The sequence below is a fragment of the Pseudophryne corroboree genome, chromosome 11 (assembly GCF_028390025.1).
Source record: "Pseudophryne corroboree isolate aPseCor3 chromosome 11, aPseCor3.hap2, whole genome shotgun sequence".
Lineage (NCBI taxonomy): Eukaryota > Metazoa > Chordata > Amphibia > Anura > Myobatrachidae > Pseudophryne > Pseudophryne corroboree.
Genome location: NC_086454.1, coordinates 39,105,316 through 39,123,446, shown reverse-complemented (window position 1 = coordinate 39,123,446; position 18,131 = coordinate 39,105,316). Strand labels below are relative to the sequence as shown.

General features: G+C 42.9%; 1 protein-coding gene across 4 annotated transcripts in view; it reads left to right on the top strand.

The window, feature by feature from the left end:
- The window catches only part of LMO1 (LIM domain only 1), a 251,824-nt gene that overhangs the window by 27,424 nt on the left and 206,269 nt on the right, over positions 1-18,131 (top strand). Inside the window, exon 1 of one of the 4 annotated variants that reach the window (XM_063944038.1) lies at positions 2,936-3,308. The exons of 2 other annotated variants lie outside the window; for them this stretch is intronic. Coding sequence is in view for 1 of the 2 variants with exons in the window: in XM_063944036.1 (XP_063800106.1) it covers positions 3,528-3,552 (25 nt within the window). In the remaining variant the exon portion in view is untranslated. Of the gene's footprint in view, positions 1-2,935; positions 3,553-18,131 lie in introns of those variants that run through there. One more of the 4 variants, XM_063944036.1, reaches the window with a different exon arrangement.

The window sequence follows — 18,131 nt, the reverse complement described above, 5'->3', positions numbered from 1 at the left end:
TCATGTTGAGGGGCAGAGGAGGAATGCGGGGAAGAGTTTAAGAAATTCAATACCAGGGGAAAGCACGGTAAAAGTTGGGAAGCCTGCTATGCAGCACTCACCCACTCAAAGGCAAATCACCACAAGAGAGAGCTAAAATGGCCTCACCTTCCCTATATATATTAAACCCTCCCCTTCAAAAAGGCTGTACTTTCCTCACAGCTAGGTCCACCCCTCACCAGATGTTTAACTCTTTCCTTTCCCATGCAGTCAATTCTCTCTCCTTAGAGTGTAAGCCATACATGCTGAGAACCTGGCTGCTCTCTCCGGGAGACAGCAGCCAGGTGGGCTCAGCAGGGGAGGGGGGCAGAGCTAGGACATGCATAAGAGGCAGGATGGAGGTGGAGCGGGGGCGGGGTTTTTGTGGCACATCATTTAAGCCACGTCCCCTGCTCTGTAATGCCACGATTACCGGCATTATACAGCAGGGGGGGCGTTGCTATGATGATCGCGTCATCAACTGCCCGGGCGGCCACTTTACTCACTAAGTGTGCGGCCGGGCAGGGGGGGGCCTGAAAAATCGGGAGACTTGCCTGCTCTTCCGGGGGGCCGGGAGGGTCACTCGATTTTCGGGAGCCTCCCACCCATTCCGGGAGAGTAGGCAAGTATGGTGTTAGCACATTCAGGGAGACAAAGCATACACAATTAAATCATATTATACTGTATGTAGCTGTTATATGTTGTAGGAGAGCGAAATGACTGCATAGGATTGGAGAGATTTAAACATCCTGTGAGGGGTGGACCTAGCTGTGAGGAAAGTACAGCCCATGGAAAAAGGGGAGGGTTAATATATATATAGGGAATGCTAGGCCAGCTCGGTCTCTCTTGCTGCTGAATTGCCTTCCCGCCCTCCCACCCTGTTTGGTAGAGGTTCTGGCACGGAGTGCCTTGGCTTTGAATTGTTAGTCTGGTTTTATCGTTGGCTATTTGTTGGCGGAAAAGAACGGCAGGTTGTAGTTTGTCTTGTTAGCTGTAGTGATTTACAGCTTGGTGTGGTTTAGGTGCACTCACCTCCATTGACTTTTAAGGCCGCTCGACCACCCGTCCGGGGGCAGCGGCATCACCCATCAGGGTGGGTAGTCACCGTGGGGGTATGAGTTGGGCACCTATTACCGATTTTATAGTTTGTATTTAAATTAGGATAGTTTTGAATTTTAACGTTTTAAGGTTAGCGTCAGTTGAATAGAGCCGTTCTTTTTTCTGCCACCATATGCCGGCTGAATCGGCATGTTAAATTTTTTCAATTTACAGGTTTACTAATGGTTAGGGTACAATAAATAGCTAACAATTTTATGCCAAATTCAAGTCTCCGTGTCATTATTTCTTGGTATTAAAGGTAATGAATGCTTTACTTATTGAATAAGGGGTCCACAAATTATCATTTGGAGGTTTAGTACTGTATTATAAATCCAGGATGAATGAGTTGATCTTCTATTATAGAGAGTATATCATTATGAAATATCCTTTACATTTATAAGTGTAGAATACCATTACATTTTGTTTTAAATAGCCTCAAGATGAAACATAGGGGGGTATTCAATTCATGCCGTGTTTTCGACTTGTCGAAAAAAAACTGCACTTTTCGTCAGTTTGCAGGGCAAATTCACATTCGACCTATTCAAAGCCCTGCCTGATTTTTCGACTTGTTGAAAAATCTGGCCGGGCGAAAACGATGTGGATCGGTGAATTTGCCACCAATCCACGTGTTTTGTCGAATTTGCGGGCGTTTTTGACAGTTTTCTTTGTTCCGTTTTCTCCCATGCCGATTCGACAAAAAAAAAACCCCGAAAAGGCTTAGCGAAAACGTAGCAAAAACCTGTCAAACGCCCCCCGAATTAATAGCCAACGGTCAAATTAGTGCCAGTCGGAAAACTCGGCACAAATTGAATACCCCCCATAATCATTGAAGATGTCAGGGCAAATAAAATGCATTGACACAAAAATTGTTGAACACTTTAGCCCAGATTTGTCAAGCCTTGGAGAGTGAAAAATTTCACGGTGATAAAGTACCAACCAATCAGCTCCTAACTGTCATTTTTCAAAAACAGCCTGTAACATGGCAGTTAGGAGCTGGTTGGTTGGTACGTTATCACCGTGCGATTTATCACTCTCCAAGGCCTGATAAATCTGAGCCTTTATTTGATAATTCCTTAGGTTGTTACTATCTACTTGGAGTGGTAGACTAATGGGATGCGGTTAATTTACAGCCTGTCGGGAAAATGGCGTTCAGGATACCGATGCCGGAATCCCGACAGCCGGTGAAATGCCGGTGGTCGGATTCCCGTCTGAAGCCCCGTGCGTGGTGAGTGCAGCGAGCTCGCGAGAGTACTCGCTGCCATGCATTCCAGCTGTCAGGATTTCGGCGTCTGTCTCCTGACTGCCGGAATCTCGAACGCCGACAAATCATACAAAACCCCTAATGGACTAATGCCTGGACAGAACGGGTAATAGAAAATGCCACAGGAGGTAAAACTGGGGTTATGAAGTAAAACCACAAAAAGTTTTAAACAAAAGACCTTTTAATAAATTTACCGTTGTACTAATAATAATAATAATAATAATCGTAAAATTGTAGAATATTGAGTTCCGAGGTGGAAAAGGTCGTTTTGCAAAGTTTTGCTATTAAATTCTGCTTTTGCGTAACTATCCCACAGAACTCCATTTCGCACCGTATTACTGCATTCTGATCTTTTGGTGGGATGAGAAATACCCAAGACCAAATTTCACCAGCGAAACATGCAAAATTTAACATCCAAGAGGCTGATAACACACAATGAGCTGGAACGCCTGACCATTCTGTGGTAATAACGCCAAGGATACTGCAGATGGCGCTGCCGAGCTGGCTTCAGTTCACCACTAAACCGTGTCAGAGAGCTACAGGGTCTACGGGAGAGATTGGAATTTATTCAGTAGCAGGAGTACAAAGCTGATAAATTGAGGAAGAAAGGCAGCGCAGACGCCTCTCCGCCTTTCTCTTTCCTTTCTTTCCTTTTTTTCTTTTCTTTTTTTTTTTCCTTTCAATTTTTTTTGCTGCTGTTGAACATTTTTTTTCCCTGATTGAATCCAAGAGGAGGAAACAATTTATAAAGCCGGAGCTATAGACTTCCAAGGAGCAGGTTACGAGCCGTTGGCTGCAATTACATTAAGACAGATTATGCTGTGCAAAATTGAGCAGTTTTAGAGGGTGAGCGTCAATGCAACAGCCCTGATTTCTTCTCTTGCAATTTGCAAATTCTGCTTCGCTCACAAGCTCCATGCTAGTAAAGTAGGTGAGATTGCTTTTGTGTTCGCAAAGTGCTTCACTCCGGAATGTAATTCTAGCTGAGTGCCATCTAGGTTAAAAGCTGGACAACTGGGTAATTAGAGAGAGCAGTCTTCGCCGGCGGACTCTCTGCTCGGCTGCCCGTGGCTCGCTGCTGTTCCCCGGGACTGGTTGACTTGTGTCGGAGACGGAGTATCGACTCACGGACTCCTGTTCTGTCCCTGAAATGATGGTGCTAGACAAGGAGGACGGTAGGTAGAGACCGAGGTGCCGTGGACCTCCGCTTAATGCATTATAGATGTTCTTCAATATATATGCAAATTGGGGTGAAATGAATATGCATGCATGTCACAGTCTTGTTTCTTTTTGTTCCTGGCTCAGTTTGGGATTTCTTTCTTTTTTTTTTTTTTGTGGAAGAACCCCGTCTGCCTCCAATTGCAAACAAAGTACAGTGCAATGAGCACAACAATAGTCCCTTTAAAGCCCCAACTTGTGCCGGTGACAGCTGATCCGTCTGTGTGTTGTCGTCCCCCTCCCCATTCTCTCATTCCAAGACCATTAGAAAAGAGAAAAGGACAGTCATCCAGTCTCATCTGTTTTAACTGATTTATCTTCAATATTTTCTCCATGGCCACAAAGCTGACGTTAGTCCCTAAAAGCCAACAGCTTCCATTAAACCGCTTTCCAGAGGGATCAATGGCTTATTTTAAGGAAATTTCCATTTTAAATGGATGGACGGGGGGGTTAATGAGCATTAATGTAGCTGTCCATATGTCTGTCTCACAATTCTTACTTTCTAGATCAACTGAGCTCAGAGATCTGTTACGCTACACCCCCTCTCTCACTCTCTCTACCCCCCCCCCCCCCTTGAGTGGTTTATGGGGTGTGTGTTTTTTTTGCAGGGAGAAGGAGTTAAAGTGCTTTATAGAAAGTTTTCTGACAGCTAATGGACTGCATTATGCAACCTGCATGTTTAGTAAATAGTTGTCTGATTGAGATGGGAGAGAGGGCATTAGAGGGAGTGATTATAGACTGAGTGATGCTTATGTTTATCCTTCTATCCCTTTAAACCAGGACGCTCATGAATTACACAGGTTCCATGGCTGCTTAAAACCAGGTGAAATGCAGGCTTGAATTAAGCCAGCCACAGAACCTGTGTAATTCATGAGTGTCCCTGTTTAAAGGGCCAGTATGGCAAGACTATCTGGTGTTAGCATAGGCTGTATATATTTCTACAGAACAAGACACGTGGACTCTGGTAGATTTTCTGCAGTACTGACAAATGAGCCGCCTGGGAGTTGTATGTAATGTTACATCTTGTATACCTATTGTGTATGTAACGGGGAGCAAATCTCTATCTCTGTAGCTGTGTAAATATGAGTCTCGGCCGGTTTTGTTGTGGTGACCGTTTTCTGATTAGTGGTCAGAGATGCTCTTATGACGCCAGGAGCCACAGCAGGTGTTGCCTTAAGGGTTAATAAATCAGAATTCAAATAGAACATTAGGAAAAATATTTGTTTGGCTAATCACACTGTAATACCAACAGGTTAGATTATTCCGTATCTGATTGTGACTAATATAGAATAAAAAAAATGCGCCCTCTAGTGAAATGTTTTTTTAAAGCGTTGCGTGACTACAACTTCCATCATCCGGCACAGCTTGTGTTGGATTAGGATGGGGCTGCTGGTCCCCAACAGGAGAGTGTCAGCAATTGTTCGGTCTTAATGTAAACGTATAGATCCTTCAATTGAATTATTAACTGTTTTGAATTGGCAACGTGAATGTGTCTGTAAAGTGGTTCCATGCACTATAAGATGACGCAGGTTTAGCTTTTGGTGACATGAGCTTAAACATCTACAATATGTCTCTGACATGAGCAGTCGGAGCTGTGGAGAAAAAGTTGGAAAAGTTTGAACTGACTTGGAACCAAAACATGTTAGTAGTGATTGCAGAATTGGGGGGGGGGGGGAGCAGTGCATGGGGGATCCTTGGTAAGGTGAGTAGCGGTCATCAGTTGCTGGATCCATGGTCACCTTCATTATGTCCAATCAGGACTGGAAACATCAGGATAGGGGAGATCTTGGTTCTACCATCTTGCATTAGGACTTCACACATCAAAGCCTTATGACATCCTGGTCCGCAGGTTGAAATCCGTAAATCACATGCGTGACCTGATTGGTATTAATTGCACCAGCCTATGGTATGGTCAGACATGTCAGTAGCAGCGTTTTATAGTCTTCTAATAAAAAAAAAAAACACACTCCATTATGACTTATTTTTATGGAAGTTAACAGAAAGTTTTCAGCAAGTCACTATACATTGCACCAATACTGACTATAATGATCTGGGTCATTATAAGCAGGATTCTATAGGTTTGCTCTCACCCCGAGCCGTCTCCTCTCACCTCCCACCAGGTTTCAGGTTGTGCCTTCGGATGATGAAGTGACACCGCATAATCCCACTTACTGTATTAATAAACTGACAGCAACGCATAACCTTGGTCAACTGATGCACCGCTGATTTGATTGTCAATAATAGTTCATAGATTTCTGTAGAACTCATTTATAACACTCGGGACGTTAAAAAGGTCGAATTAATCTCAGATTTTTCCCCCCTTTTTGTTTCATTGAGCGGATCCATCTCAGTTGCCATAAAGGGATCTGTCCTTGTAAAAGGTTTTAGCTCCGAGCTGGCAATGACCGTCGAAGTGGTACAGGCAGACGAGGTGTTAAAAACGAATGAATATGAGAAACAAACCTCTTTTTGGAGTTACTTTGTGTACGCTGACCCCCCCCCCCCCCCCCAGCCAATTTTAGAGTCTATTTTTTAATAAAACCAATATTTTGTGAAATAAGCCGCTATCTACACAAATTACTGCCAATTGTACGATGTACGTAGGTGATGGTTGTAATTGATGCTGTAAATATGTTTGTAAACGGCATTCTCAGGTACTCAGCGCAAATCACACGCTGTATCATTCCATAGCGATCCCTCCTTCCAGTCAGGTATAAACCTCTCAGATGCTGGCATCAAAGTAAGAAACCGGCAAGAGTCCCAAAAGTCCAGCCTAAATGCCAGATGCGTATTCCTGATTGCAAAAATCCCAAAGTTTTTTTTATCTAGAAATGACATTTAAGTTGTGCAGTAAATTAAATTCCGCAGAGCTGTAAGCTGCATCTTCCCAAATTCTACCTTACAGACCCAGATGCCCGTGCGTCCATCAAATCAGCCTTGAATTAAATATTGATTGGTAACAGTACCAGCCATCGATCAATTGCCTTGTCAATACAGTGAATTTACACCATTAGTGGTTTGATGCATGGCTCTATTTGTGGTGAAGTGGTTAAATCTGTTATTAAGCAACACATAAAATCATGAATTTCTCTCCATACACTTGGGGAACTTGCGACTCAGTACGTGTGAAACTAAAAGTCTCAGCACAGTGAGAGAGCCCCATCATACCTATCAGTGTATGCATTATTTCTCTATAGCCAGCAGTGAAAAGTCCCTATTTATCTGGAGGACACAGTTCTTCTTGAAGAAGATCCTATGAGTGGGTTCCTATGTCGGCAGAAGTCAGTCTACACAGAGAATCTAATTATTTTTACTTAGCACTTTGGGGTCTATATACTAAGCCTGGGCATGGAGTTAGATAAAGTACAGTTTTAGTATCCCATATCCAAATATTCCGAAATACGGTATATTCCGAAAAACAGAATTTTTTTGAGTGATACTGAGATAGTGAAACCTTTGTTTTCTGATGGCTCAATGTACACAAACTTTGTTTAATACATAAAGCTATTAAAAATATTGTCTAAAATGACCTTCAGGCTGTGTATATAAGGTGTATATGAAACATAAATGCATTTTGTGCTTCAACTTGGGTCACATCGCCATAATATCTCATTATGGTATGCAATTATTTCAAAATACTTCTGGTCCCAAGCATTTTGGATATGGGATACTGTACCAGCCAATCAGCTCCTGTCATTTTTCAAACACAGCCTGTAACATGGCAGTTAGGAGTTGATTGTCTGGTACTTTATATCTCTCCACTTTATCATTCTCCAAGGCTTAGTATGACTGCCCCTTAGCCTTGTCCTGCAGTGCAGTAATAGAACAGTGCCTCTAGTGGTCAAGTAATGACAGTTGATAGAATACTCACAATACCAAACTGTAACATTCCACCATCTGTCAGTATTGTTTTATTGTGAACAACGATTTGTAAAATGTACACTTATTGTGTAACAATCATTGCCCTTACAGTATCACAGACCCTTCCACCCGGTAACATATACACACAACTTTCCCCAAACTTTAAATATTGCGGTATTAATACATTTTACTCTATAATATATCTGATTACTGCAAGGAACAAGACAAATGGTCAATTCAGTTGTCTGTGAATAATAATGATTACAAATAATATGTTCATTTCATGATGGTCTATAGTTAGGGGAGGTGATAACTGTGAATGTGACAATGGATATAGGTCTGTACAGCAGAAATAGTTGATGCCTCTGGTATCTCACAGATGGTGATTCCGTTGCCATTGGTCAGTTCTAGATTTTAATGCTTTGTCCCTAGAAATGGCTTTCTGCAAATGTTGCATTGACCAGTTACACAGTACAACTGCTTTTATGCTGGGTGTCTATCTGATCTTATACAGGTTGAGTATCCCTTATCCAAAATTCAAAATCACACATTTTTGGTTCCCCTACTGAGATAATGACACGTATACATATATATTATATTATATTATATATCTATATAATATATGTATATATATAAACATAATATACTGTATGATATATATGTCATTATCTCAGTAGGGGACCCAAAAATGTGGGAATTAGAATTTTGGATAAGGGATACTCAACCTGTAATGTGTGTGTGGAACTATGACTGTATCATCTCTCTATAATCCGTATTCTGAGTGTAATTCCCAGTACTTGCCCTCAGTCTGCCTTTAAGCGCTGTAACGCTGATGTTCTCTATGGTCCAGATAATCTCGGTATCTGCTGTTATCCTGTATGTAGTCTAAGCACAGCAGCACAGTACCACTTCTTGTCTTCTATAAGGTGGGTGGAAAATGTTTGAAAGGGCTTTTACATTATAAATATTGGTGTTTTTAGTGTCCTACAGTACGTCTGTATAATGTGTAATACTGTAGATATATTATGGTCATGTGCAGTGGTCAGGTCATGTTGGGGGTGTAGTGTCCTATGTCTGTATAGGGCGTAATAGATGTATTATGATCATGTGCAGTGGTCAGGTCATGTTGGGGGTGTAGTGTCCTATGTCTGTATAGGGCGTAATAGATGTATTATGGTCATGTGCAGTGGTCAGGTCATGTTGGGGGTGTAGTGTCCTATGTCTGTATAGGGTATAATAGATGTATTATGGTCATGGCTAGTGGTCAGGTCATGTTGGGAGTGTAGTGTCCTATGTCTATATAGAGTGTAATAGATGAATTATGATCATGTCCAGTGGTCAGGTCATGTTGGGGGTGTAGTGTCCTATGTCTGTATAGTGTAATAGATGTATTATAGTCATGGCCAGTGGTCAGGTCATGTTAGGGGTGTAGTGTCCTATGTCTGTATAGGGCGTCATAGATGTATTATGGTCATGTGCAGTGGTCAGGTCATGTTGGGGGTGTAGTGTCCTATGTCTGTATAGGGTGTAATAGATGTATTATGGTCATGGCCAGTGGTCAGGTCATGTTGGGGGTGTAGTGTCCTATGTCTGTATAGGGTGTAATAGATGTATTATGGTCATGGCTAGTGGTCAGGTCATGTTGGGAGTGTAGTGTCCTATGTCTATATAGGGTGTAATAGATGAATTATGATCATGTCCAGTGGTCAGGTCATGTTGGGGGTGTAGTGTCCTATGTCTATATAGGGTGTAATAGATGAATTATGATCATGTCCAGTGGTCAGGTCATGTTGGGGGTGTAGTGTCCTATGTCTGTATAGTGTAATAGATGTATTATGGTCATGGCCAGTGGTCAGGTCATGTTAGGGGTGTAGTGTCCTATGTCTGTATAGGGTGTAATAGATGTATTATGGTCATGGCCAGTGGTCAGGTCATGTTGGGGGTGTATTGCCCTATATCTTTATAGAATGCAATAAAAGTACATTATGATTATGTCCAATGGTCAGGTCATTTTGTGGGTGTAGTGCAGGGGTGATTGGCCATAGGGCTGACAGGGAAGATCCCCGGCCTGTTTTGTTTGCTGACATGTGAGGGGTGGTACTGCAACCATGGTTACGTGGTATACCTCTGGTGCTGCCCATGTGAGACCACTTCTACAAAGTTTTCCAGGGCCCTTTCAGTTCCCAATCCGCCCGACTTTGAAAGAATGTGCAATGGAATATGATAGCGCTACATAAATCTTAATAAATAAATTAATAGATGTTACAGATAAGAATGATAAAACCTCTTGGTGTCAGCGGGCCTTTTAAACAGCAGTGGAAATGTGAAACAAATTGTAATACCAAAAGCTATATTACAAGAAAAACAAACAAACAATTTCCCCAGTGGGAACAAATTTGTTTTATTGTTTCCTGTGTGGGCCAATGTGTGTGTTTTCTCCTGTGGGGGACAATGGGGGTAATTCCAAGTTGATCGCAGCAGGATTTTTGATAGCAATTGGGCAAAACCATGTGCACTGCAGGGGAGGCAGATATAACATGTGCAGAGAGAGTTAGATTTGGGTGGGGTGTGTTCAATCTGCAATCTAATTTGCAGTGTAAAATAAAGCAGCCAGTATTTACCCTGCACAGAAACAAAATAACCCACCCAAATCTAACTCTTTCTGCACATGTTATATCTGCCTCCCCTGCAGTGCACATGGTTTTGCCCAATTGCTATCAAAAATCCTGCTGCAATCAACTTGGAATTACCCCCAATGTGTTTTCTTTTTATCTTGTGCAATGTTTTTCATCTGCACTTGCGTCTGAGTTGCACCGCTATGTTGTTCGTACAGAGTTGCAGTACAGAGGCAGACACGCGCACCAAGAAGTGTATTAGAAATGTGTTGGGCGTTCCTGTGTGGTTATAGGTGGGTTGGCTAATCAGACGCCGATATAACGTAGTATGGGCAAGTTGCTGACAGTGGTTGCATATAGAGGTGTTCAATTGCTCTAGCATAGGGCTGAGGAAAGTTGCACTGGTGTGACTGATGGTGGCGGCTAAAGACGCACGAAGTATGATTGCAACACCTGTAGACACTGAAAGTGGGCATCTCTGTTCTGGCATATCTGGATGCACAGATGTATACCAGGGAACTGCATTGTAGCTTCATTAACATAAAGTCACAGCTGAAACTGCAGCAAAAGATGCAGGGAAGGCCACAACTGCGTCCAACTCAGACCCTATGTGGATGAATCCCGCCCACCCCCACAACAGACCCCGCCCCCTTTAAGGCTGCTTACATAAATTTTCTGGACTCCAAATCCGTCCCTGGTGTTGGGTCTTATGTCTGTATTCTGTAGTGGTGGTGTCATCTAATTATATGATTAATAACGTGTAGAGACATCATAAAATAAAAATGTAAACCGTGCCTTGTAAAGATGTTGGATCATTGTTATGCAGCAGGTGAACTATGGGGGTAATTCTTCTAAGTTGATCGCAGCAGGAAATTTTTTAGCAGTTGGGCAAAACCATGTGCACTGCAGGGGGGGGGGCAGATATAACATGTGCAGAGAGAGTTAGATTTGGGTGGGTTATTTTGTTTCTGTGCAGGGTAAATACTGGCTGCTTTATTTTTACACTGCAAATTAGATTGCAGATTGAACACACCCCACCCAAATCTAACTCTCTCTGCACATGTTATATCTGTCCCCCCTGCAGTGCACATGGTTTTGCCCAGTTGCTAACAGAATTCCTGCTGCGATCAACTTGGAATTACCCCCTATATGTCCCAGACTTGTGACTCTTTATTTCCATTAAAGAGCATGTAGTTTAGTAACTGCCGACTTGACACCTATTTGCCGACCTTTGGGGTGCCCCCCTCCGGGAAGGTGCAGCCAGGTCAGCTCTGCTGATGGCGTGTCCTAGGCCAGTCAGCGGTGTGATTTTTCTCCCACACCCTGTTTTACCGTGCCGCAATTACTGGCATTGTACAGCGAGACGCAAATCAGCAATTCGGACCGCCCACTTCTTTCCAGTTAATCAGGTAGCAAAGCACGACTTAACGTTGGTTCCTGGAATTGTCTATGTACCGTAGCGCTATTCTCCAGGGAAGCCTAGCTCAACGCAGTTTTTGAATATAATCCCTTCACTTATGGTTTGTATTCAAGAGCAACATTAATGACCCGATCTTTTCATGGCAGATCAAAAAATATGGTATCGTACTTAAAAGAAACAAAAAACATCTCTTTATACAAAAAAAAAATTGGCCGGTCTGAGCTCAGGATTCAGATGAAAAAAATAAATGAAAAGCATTTTAGATCTGAATACTGGAAGTTTCAGGTCAAGGTGAGACATATTAAAGTCTGGTGTGTCATTATGGGGTGCCGTGTTAAATCGTTTAGAAGAGAGGCGACGGCCCTCTGTGATCTTCCTGACGCTTCAGCGCTGACTCTTTATCCGACTATTTACACAGAGCGCAAATAAAATGTTTGTGTTTTGCCAGCTCCGTGGAAGCAGTAAAATCTTGCAAGACGCCCTTGTAAACTCTGCACCGAGTGTCATTTGGCCGCTATCCCGATTGTATTTGAATATGTTTTAATTCAGAAGTGCGCTGAGATCTTGGTGTAAAGTGGGAATTTCTTGAAGGCAGTTCGGCTGTTTGCCACACATGAGCGCCTAGACGTATGAACGATCTTTCCGCATGAATTGTTTATGCAGCAAAATAGTCTTCCGTACTTCAAAGCTGAGGTGGAAGAGTTAAGTGTCACACAAAGAGCTTCAGTGTCCTACGTTATGTCTGTCTACCCTGATATTATCGCATTTGTCGCCGTTTAATGGGTCATTAAATTCACTTTACAGTTCCAGAAACTCTGTTTAGTAAAAAATAAAACCAGAAAATGAGGTGACTTGGGGTGATGTGTAGGCGACAGTAATGGAGCTGTTATTAGAGTGTTTTGTAACCCAGGGCACTTTGCAATTTGTGCATCAATATTACCTAAACTTTAAAGACTTAGAGGCCTATTTATCACCATCCGCATCCAGGATGCGGATGACACGTGATAAAATCGCCCAAACTCGCACTGCGATAATTGATTACATCACAGGGATGTATCAATTATCGCATGCAGGGACAGAACTTGCGGTCAAGCTCTGTCTCTGCGATGACACCCCGCAGCATCATCGGGGTATTTTTCGGAAAAAATACTCTGATGTCCTGATGCGCATGCGCCCCCTCCTCCCGACATCGCTGCTGCTGCCGACGCCCTGCCCTATAGACCCCCCCCGTCGCAACTACCCCCGTGCGCCGCGGCCCCCCCCCCCCTTCAGCAGATAAATATACTTACCAGTCCAGGGAGCCGGTCCACGCTGCTTCTGCTGGGCTGCCCGGCGCCGGATACTGTGTGCTGCAGTGACCCCCGCTGCTGTAAAGTGTGTTGCCGCTTTGCAGCGTCACTTTACTGCACGGAGTCACATTGCAGCACATGGGGGGCCCGGCAGCGTTCACCGGAGAAGCGGACACCGGCTCCCTGGACAGGTGAATATAAGAGTTTACATTTTTTTTTTACTTTCTTTTTTTCTTTTTACACTGTGATCAGCTTGTGTGTCCATCGGACACACATAGCTGATCACTGGAGCCGGGTCCCCGCTCAGCTTTCTCTGCCAGGGGCAGAGAAAGCTTGGCAAATGCCTCCCTATCGCAGTGCTGCCCTGTGATTACACCAGCCTGAGCTGGCGAGATTATCACAGGGCACACTGCAGTATTTTTTCACTTTTTTTTTTTTTTTTTTTTTTTTTTTTAGTAAATCTGGTCAGATCGCATGGGGAATGCGATGTGGCTTACTAAAAAAAAATGACAAAGGGTTTGGAGCAGTTTTTCATGAAAACTGCTCCAAATGCCCTTTAATACATTCAGGTGATACTAAAATAATGTGAAAAGGGCGTGAAAACAGAAAACACCCTTATTCACATTATTTTAGTAAACATAATGTTAATAAATAGACCCCTAATTAGGGGCCTATTATTAATATTATTTTTACTAAAATAAAGTGAAAAAGGTTGTTTTCTGTTTTCACACCCTTTTCGCATTATTTTAGTATCATTCAAATGTATTAAAGGGTTTTCTGAGCAGTTTTTCGTGAAAAAAAACTGCTCCAAACCCTTTGTAATTTTTTTAGTAACCCACATTGCATTTCCCATACTTATAATGGGAAATGCGATATATACTAATTTACAAAAAAAATAAAAAGTGTAAAAAAACACAGCAGTGTGCCCTGTGATAATCTCGCCAGCTCAGGCTGGTGTAATCACAGGGCAGCACGGCGATATGCAGCCTTTTGCCCAGCTTTCTCTGCCCCCCGGACCGGTTTCCGGTGAGCAGCTCTGTGTGTTGAGTGGACACACAAGCTGATAACCTTAAAAAAAAAAAAAGTGGAAAAAAAAAAAGTAAATCATACTTACCAGTCCCAGGAGCCGGGGATCTGTGCTCCCGTGAGCGCTGGCAGGCACCGGGTCCTCCATTAGCTGGACTGTGTCCCTGTGCAGTAAAGTGACGCTGCAAATCGGCAGTTCACTTTACAGCATCAGGGGTCACAGAACAGAAGCAGGATCCGGCACCCTCCTTGAAGCAGCAGACACTGGTTCCTGGGACTAGTAAGTATAAATCTAGAGGCGGGGGGCTTTTTGCGGCGCGGGGGTAGTCACGACGGGGGAGGGGATCCCGGCGGCGGTAGCAATGGACGGCGGCGCATGCGTAGCAGGAAATCGGGGCATTTTTTACGAATAACTCCCGATGATGCTGCGGAGAGGCATCGCAGGGACAGAGTTTGCCGCAAGCTCTGTCCCTGCATACGATAATTGAAACATCCAGAGCCGGCCTTAGGCATAGGCAAATTAGGCAAATGCCTAGGGCATTTGGTATGCTTAGGGGCACCAGCAGTTTCTGCTGATTAAAATGATATGCGGCATGCCTATATTCTGTGTGTGACTGCGGCTGTATCTGCATACGAAATGCTACATTGCAGTGTATTCCTGGAAATCACTGTAATGTAGCATTTCGTATGCAGATACAGCCACAGTTGCACACAGAATATAGGCATGCTGCATATCATTTTAATCAGCAGAAGCTGCTTGTGCATCCTAGCCACATAGTAATGCAAATAAGATGCATTTTCATAAACAAAAGGTGCCGATGTTGGCAGAGCTGGCAGCTGACTCATGCCAGGCATCTCCTGCAGAACTAGCGGCGGTGCTAGGGGGCACCAGCCAAAATCTTGCCTAGGGCATCATATTGGTTAGGGCCGGCTCTGGATACATCCATGCGATGTACTGAATTATCGCATTGCGCGTCTGCCCGATATTATCACACCACATCAGCATTATCAGACGCGGATGGTGATAAATCGGACCCTAATTCTACAGGTTCGCTTGGGTTTGGAAACGTAACTATGGAGCAGTGAAAGGACGCGAGGGGGCGGCAGTCCTGGGTTTGTATTCTGCGTTTTGTGGAGGTCTGACTTCATAATAAGTAGAGGATGTAGGTAGTGGGGAGGAACATTGGGGGAGATTTATCAAACCCTTAGCAACACCATCACTTCACTTCCCATTGATTTTTAAATGGATTCTATATATTGTTTGATACTCATTAAATAGATTTGTACTTTAACAAGCGAAACAAATTAGTCTGGGTGTATAATGCAGTTTGAGAAAAGGCGTTATAATTGCATTTGGGTTCCAACAAAACATTTTCTTTTTTCCCTGTTAATTATTTCTGAAATCTTTTATTTGAATTATTAATAGAAAATCATTTAAATAAAAGTATATTAAATCAGGGTAGCGCTAATGCATAAATATACCATGGGCGTTATTCAGGTTTGTTAGAAAACCAAAAAAGCAAGCAACTGGGCAAAACCATGTGCACTGCAGGTGGGGTAGATGTAACATGTGCAGAGAGAGTTAGATTTGGGTGGGTTATTTTGTTTCTGTGCAGGGTAAATACTGGCTGCTTTATTTTTACACTGCAATTTAGATTTCAGTTTTAACACACTACACCCAAATCTGGCTTTTACATACATACACTGTATCAGGGGAGCGCTATTACATACATACACTATATCAGGGGAGCGCTATTACATACATGCACTATATCAGGGGAGCGCTATTACATACATACACTATATCAGGGGAGCGCTATTACATACATGCACTATATCAGGGGAGCGCTATTACATACATACACTATATCAGGGGAGCGCTATTACATACATGCACTATATCAGGGGAGCGCTATTACATACATACACTATATCAGGGGAGCGCTAATTCATACATGCACTATATCAGGGGAGCGCTATTACATACATACACTGTATCAGGGGAGCACTATTACATACATACACTGTATCAGGGGAGCGCTATTACATACATGCACTATATCAGGGGTGCGCTATTACATACATGCACTATATCAGGGGAGCGCTATTACATGCATACACTGTATTAGGGGAGCGCTATTACATACATACACTATATCAGGGGAGCGCTATTACAAACATGCACTATATCAGGGGAGCGCTATTACATACATACACTGTATCAGGGGAGCGCTATTACATACATACACTGTATCAGGGGAGCGCTATTACATACATGCACTATATCAGGGGAGCGCTATTACATACATACACTGTATCAGGGGAGCGCTATTACATACATGCACTGTATCAGGGGAGCGCTATTACATACATGCACTGTATCAGGGGAGCGCTATTACATACATGCACTATATCAGGGGAGCGCTATTACATACATACACTATATCAGGGGAGCGCTATTACATACATGCACTGTATCAGGGGAGCGCTATTACATACATACACTATATCAGGGGAGCGCTATTACATACATGCACTACATCAGGGGAGCGCTATTACATACATGCACTACATCAGGGGAGCGCTATTACATACATGCACTGTATCAGGGGAGCGCTATTACATACATGCACTGTATCAGGGGAGCGCTATTACATAAATGCACTGTATCAGGGGAGCGCTATTACATGAAGTGGGAATAACCAAAATTATTTTGGAAGGGGCGCTTTAAGTTGTGACTCCAATTTATAATTAATAGCAGCTGTCTGTATAGGGTAGTCACACCTATAACATTACACAAAACAGAATTAACTAAACAAAGATAAGACAGCGCTGACTGAAATGAATTGTAATTTAAAATATTATTTAATAATTAAGCATTGTAAAAACACATATAAACATATAAAATAAATATCTCACTGCACTGATAAATTTATAGTCACCATACATGGATTGTAATTCATATGCTGCTTAATGGAATGTCCCTGTAGGATCCGCACATTCAAATATCCCTTATCCTGGAGTTGTAGCACAATCCCCGGGCCGAATTTTGTATTGAAGACAACGCTGGAGGATTAGCTGTCCCAGTGGTTTGGCAGTACAACGGGGAAGTCCTTACCAGTATTGCGTGGCAGTCTTTAAAGTTCGGTCCTTGTTATTGGATAAGGTGTAAATAGCGCTATTATTCAGAGTCCTGAGGGATCCCAGTATAGGTAGATATCCAATGCAGGTGACTTAGGCTGACACCTTTACAATGCTTAATTATTAAATAATATTTTAAATTACAATTCATTTCAGTGAGCGCTATTACATACATACACTGTATCAGGGGAGCGCTATTACATACATACACTGTATCAGGGGAGCGCTATTACATACATACACTGTATCAGGGGAGCACTATTACATACATACACTGTATCAGGGGAGCGCTATTACATACATGCACTGTATCAGGGGAGCGCTATTACATACATACACTGTATCAGGGGAGCGCTATTACATACATGCACTGTATCAGGGGAGCGCTATTACATACATACACTATATCAGGGGAGCGCTATTACATACATGCACTATATCAGGGGAGCGCTATTACATACATACTGTATCAGGGGAGCGCTATTACATACATTCACTGGTTTAGGGGAGCGCTATTACATACATACACTGTATTAGGGGAGCGCTATTACATACATACACTATATCAAGGGAGCGCTATTACATACATACACTATATCAGGGGAGCGCTATTACATACATACACTTTATCAGGGGAGCGCTATTACATACATACACTGTATCAGGGGAGCGCTATTACATACATGCACTGTATCAGGGGAGCGCTATTACATACATACACTGTATCAGGGGAGCGCTATTACATACATGCACTGTATCAGGGGAGCGCTATTACATACATACACTATATCAGGGGAGCGCTATTACATACATGCACTATATCAGGGGAGCGCTATTACATACATACTGTATCAGGGGAGCGCTATTACATACATTCACTGGTTTAGGGGAGCGCTATTACATACATACACTGTATTAGGGGAGCGCTATTACATACATACACTATATCAGGGGAGCGCTATTACATACATACACTTTATCAGGGGAGCGCTATTACATACATACACTGTATCAGGGGAGCACTATTACATACATGTACTGTATCAGGGGAGCGCTATTACATACATGCACTGCATCAGGGGAGCGCTATTACATACATGCACTACATCAGGGGAGCGCTATTACATACATACACTGTATCAGGGGAGCGCTATTACATACATACACTGGTTTAGGGGAGCGCT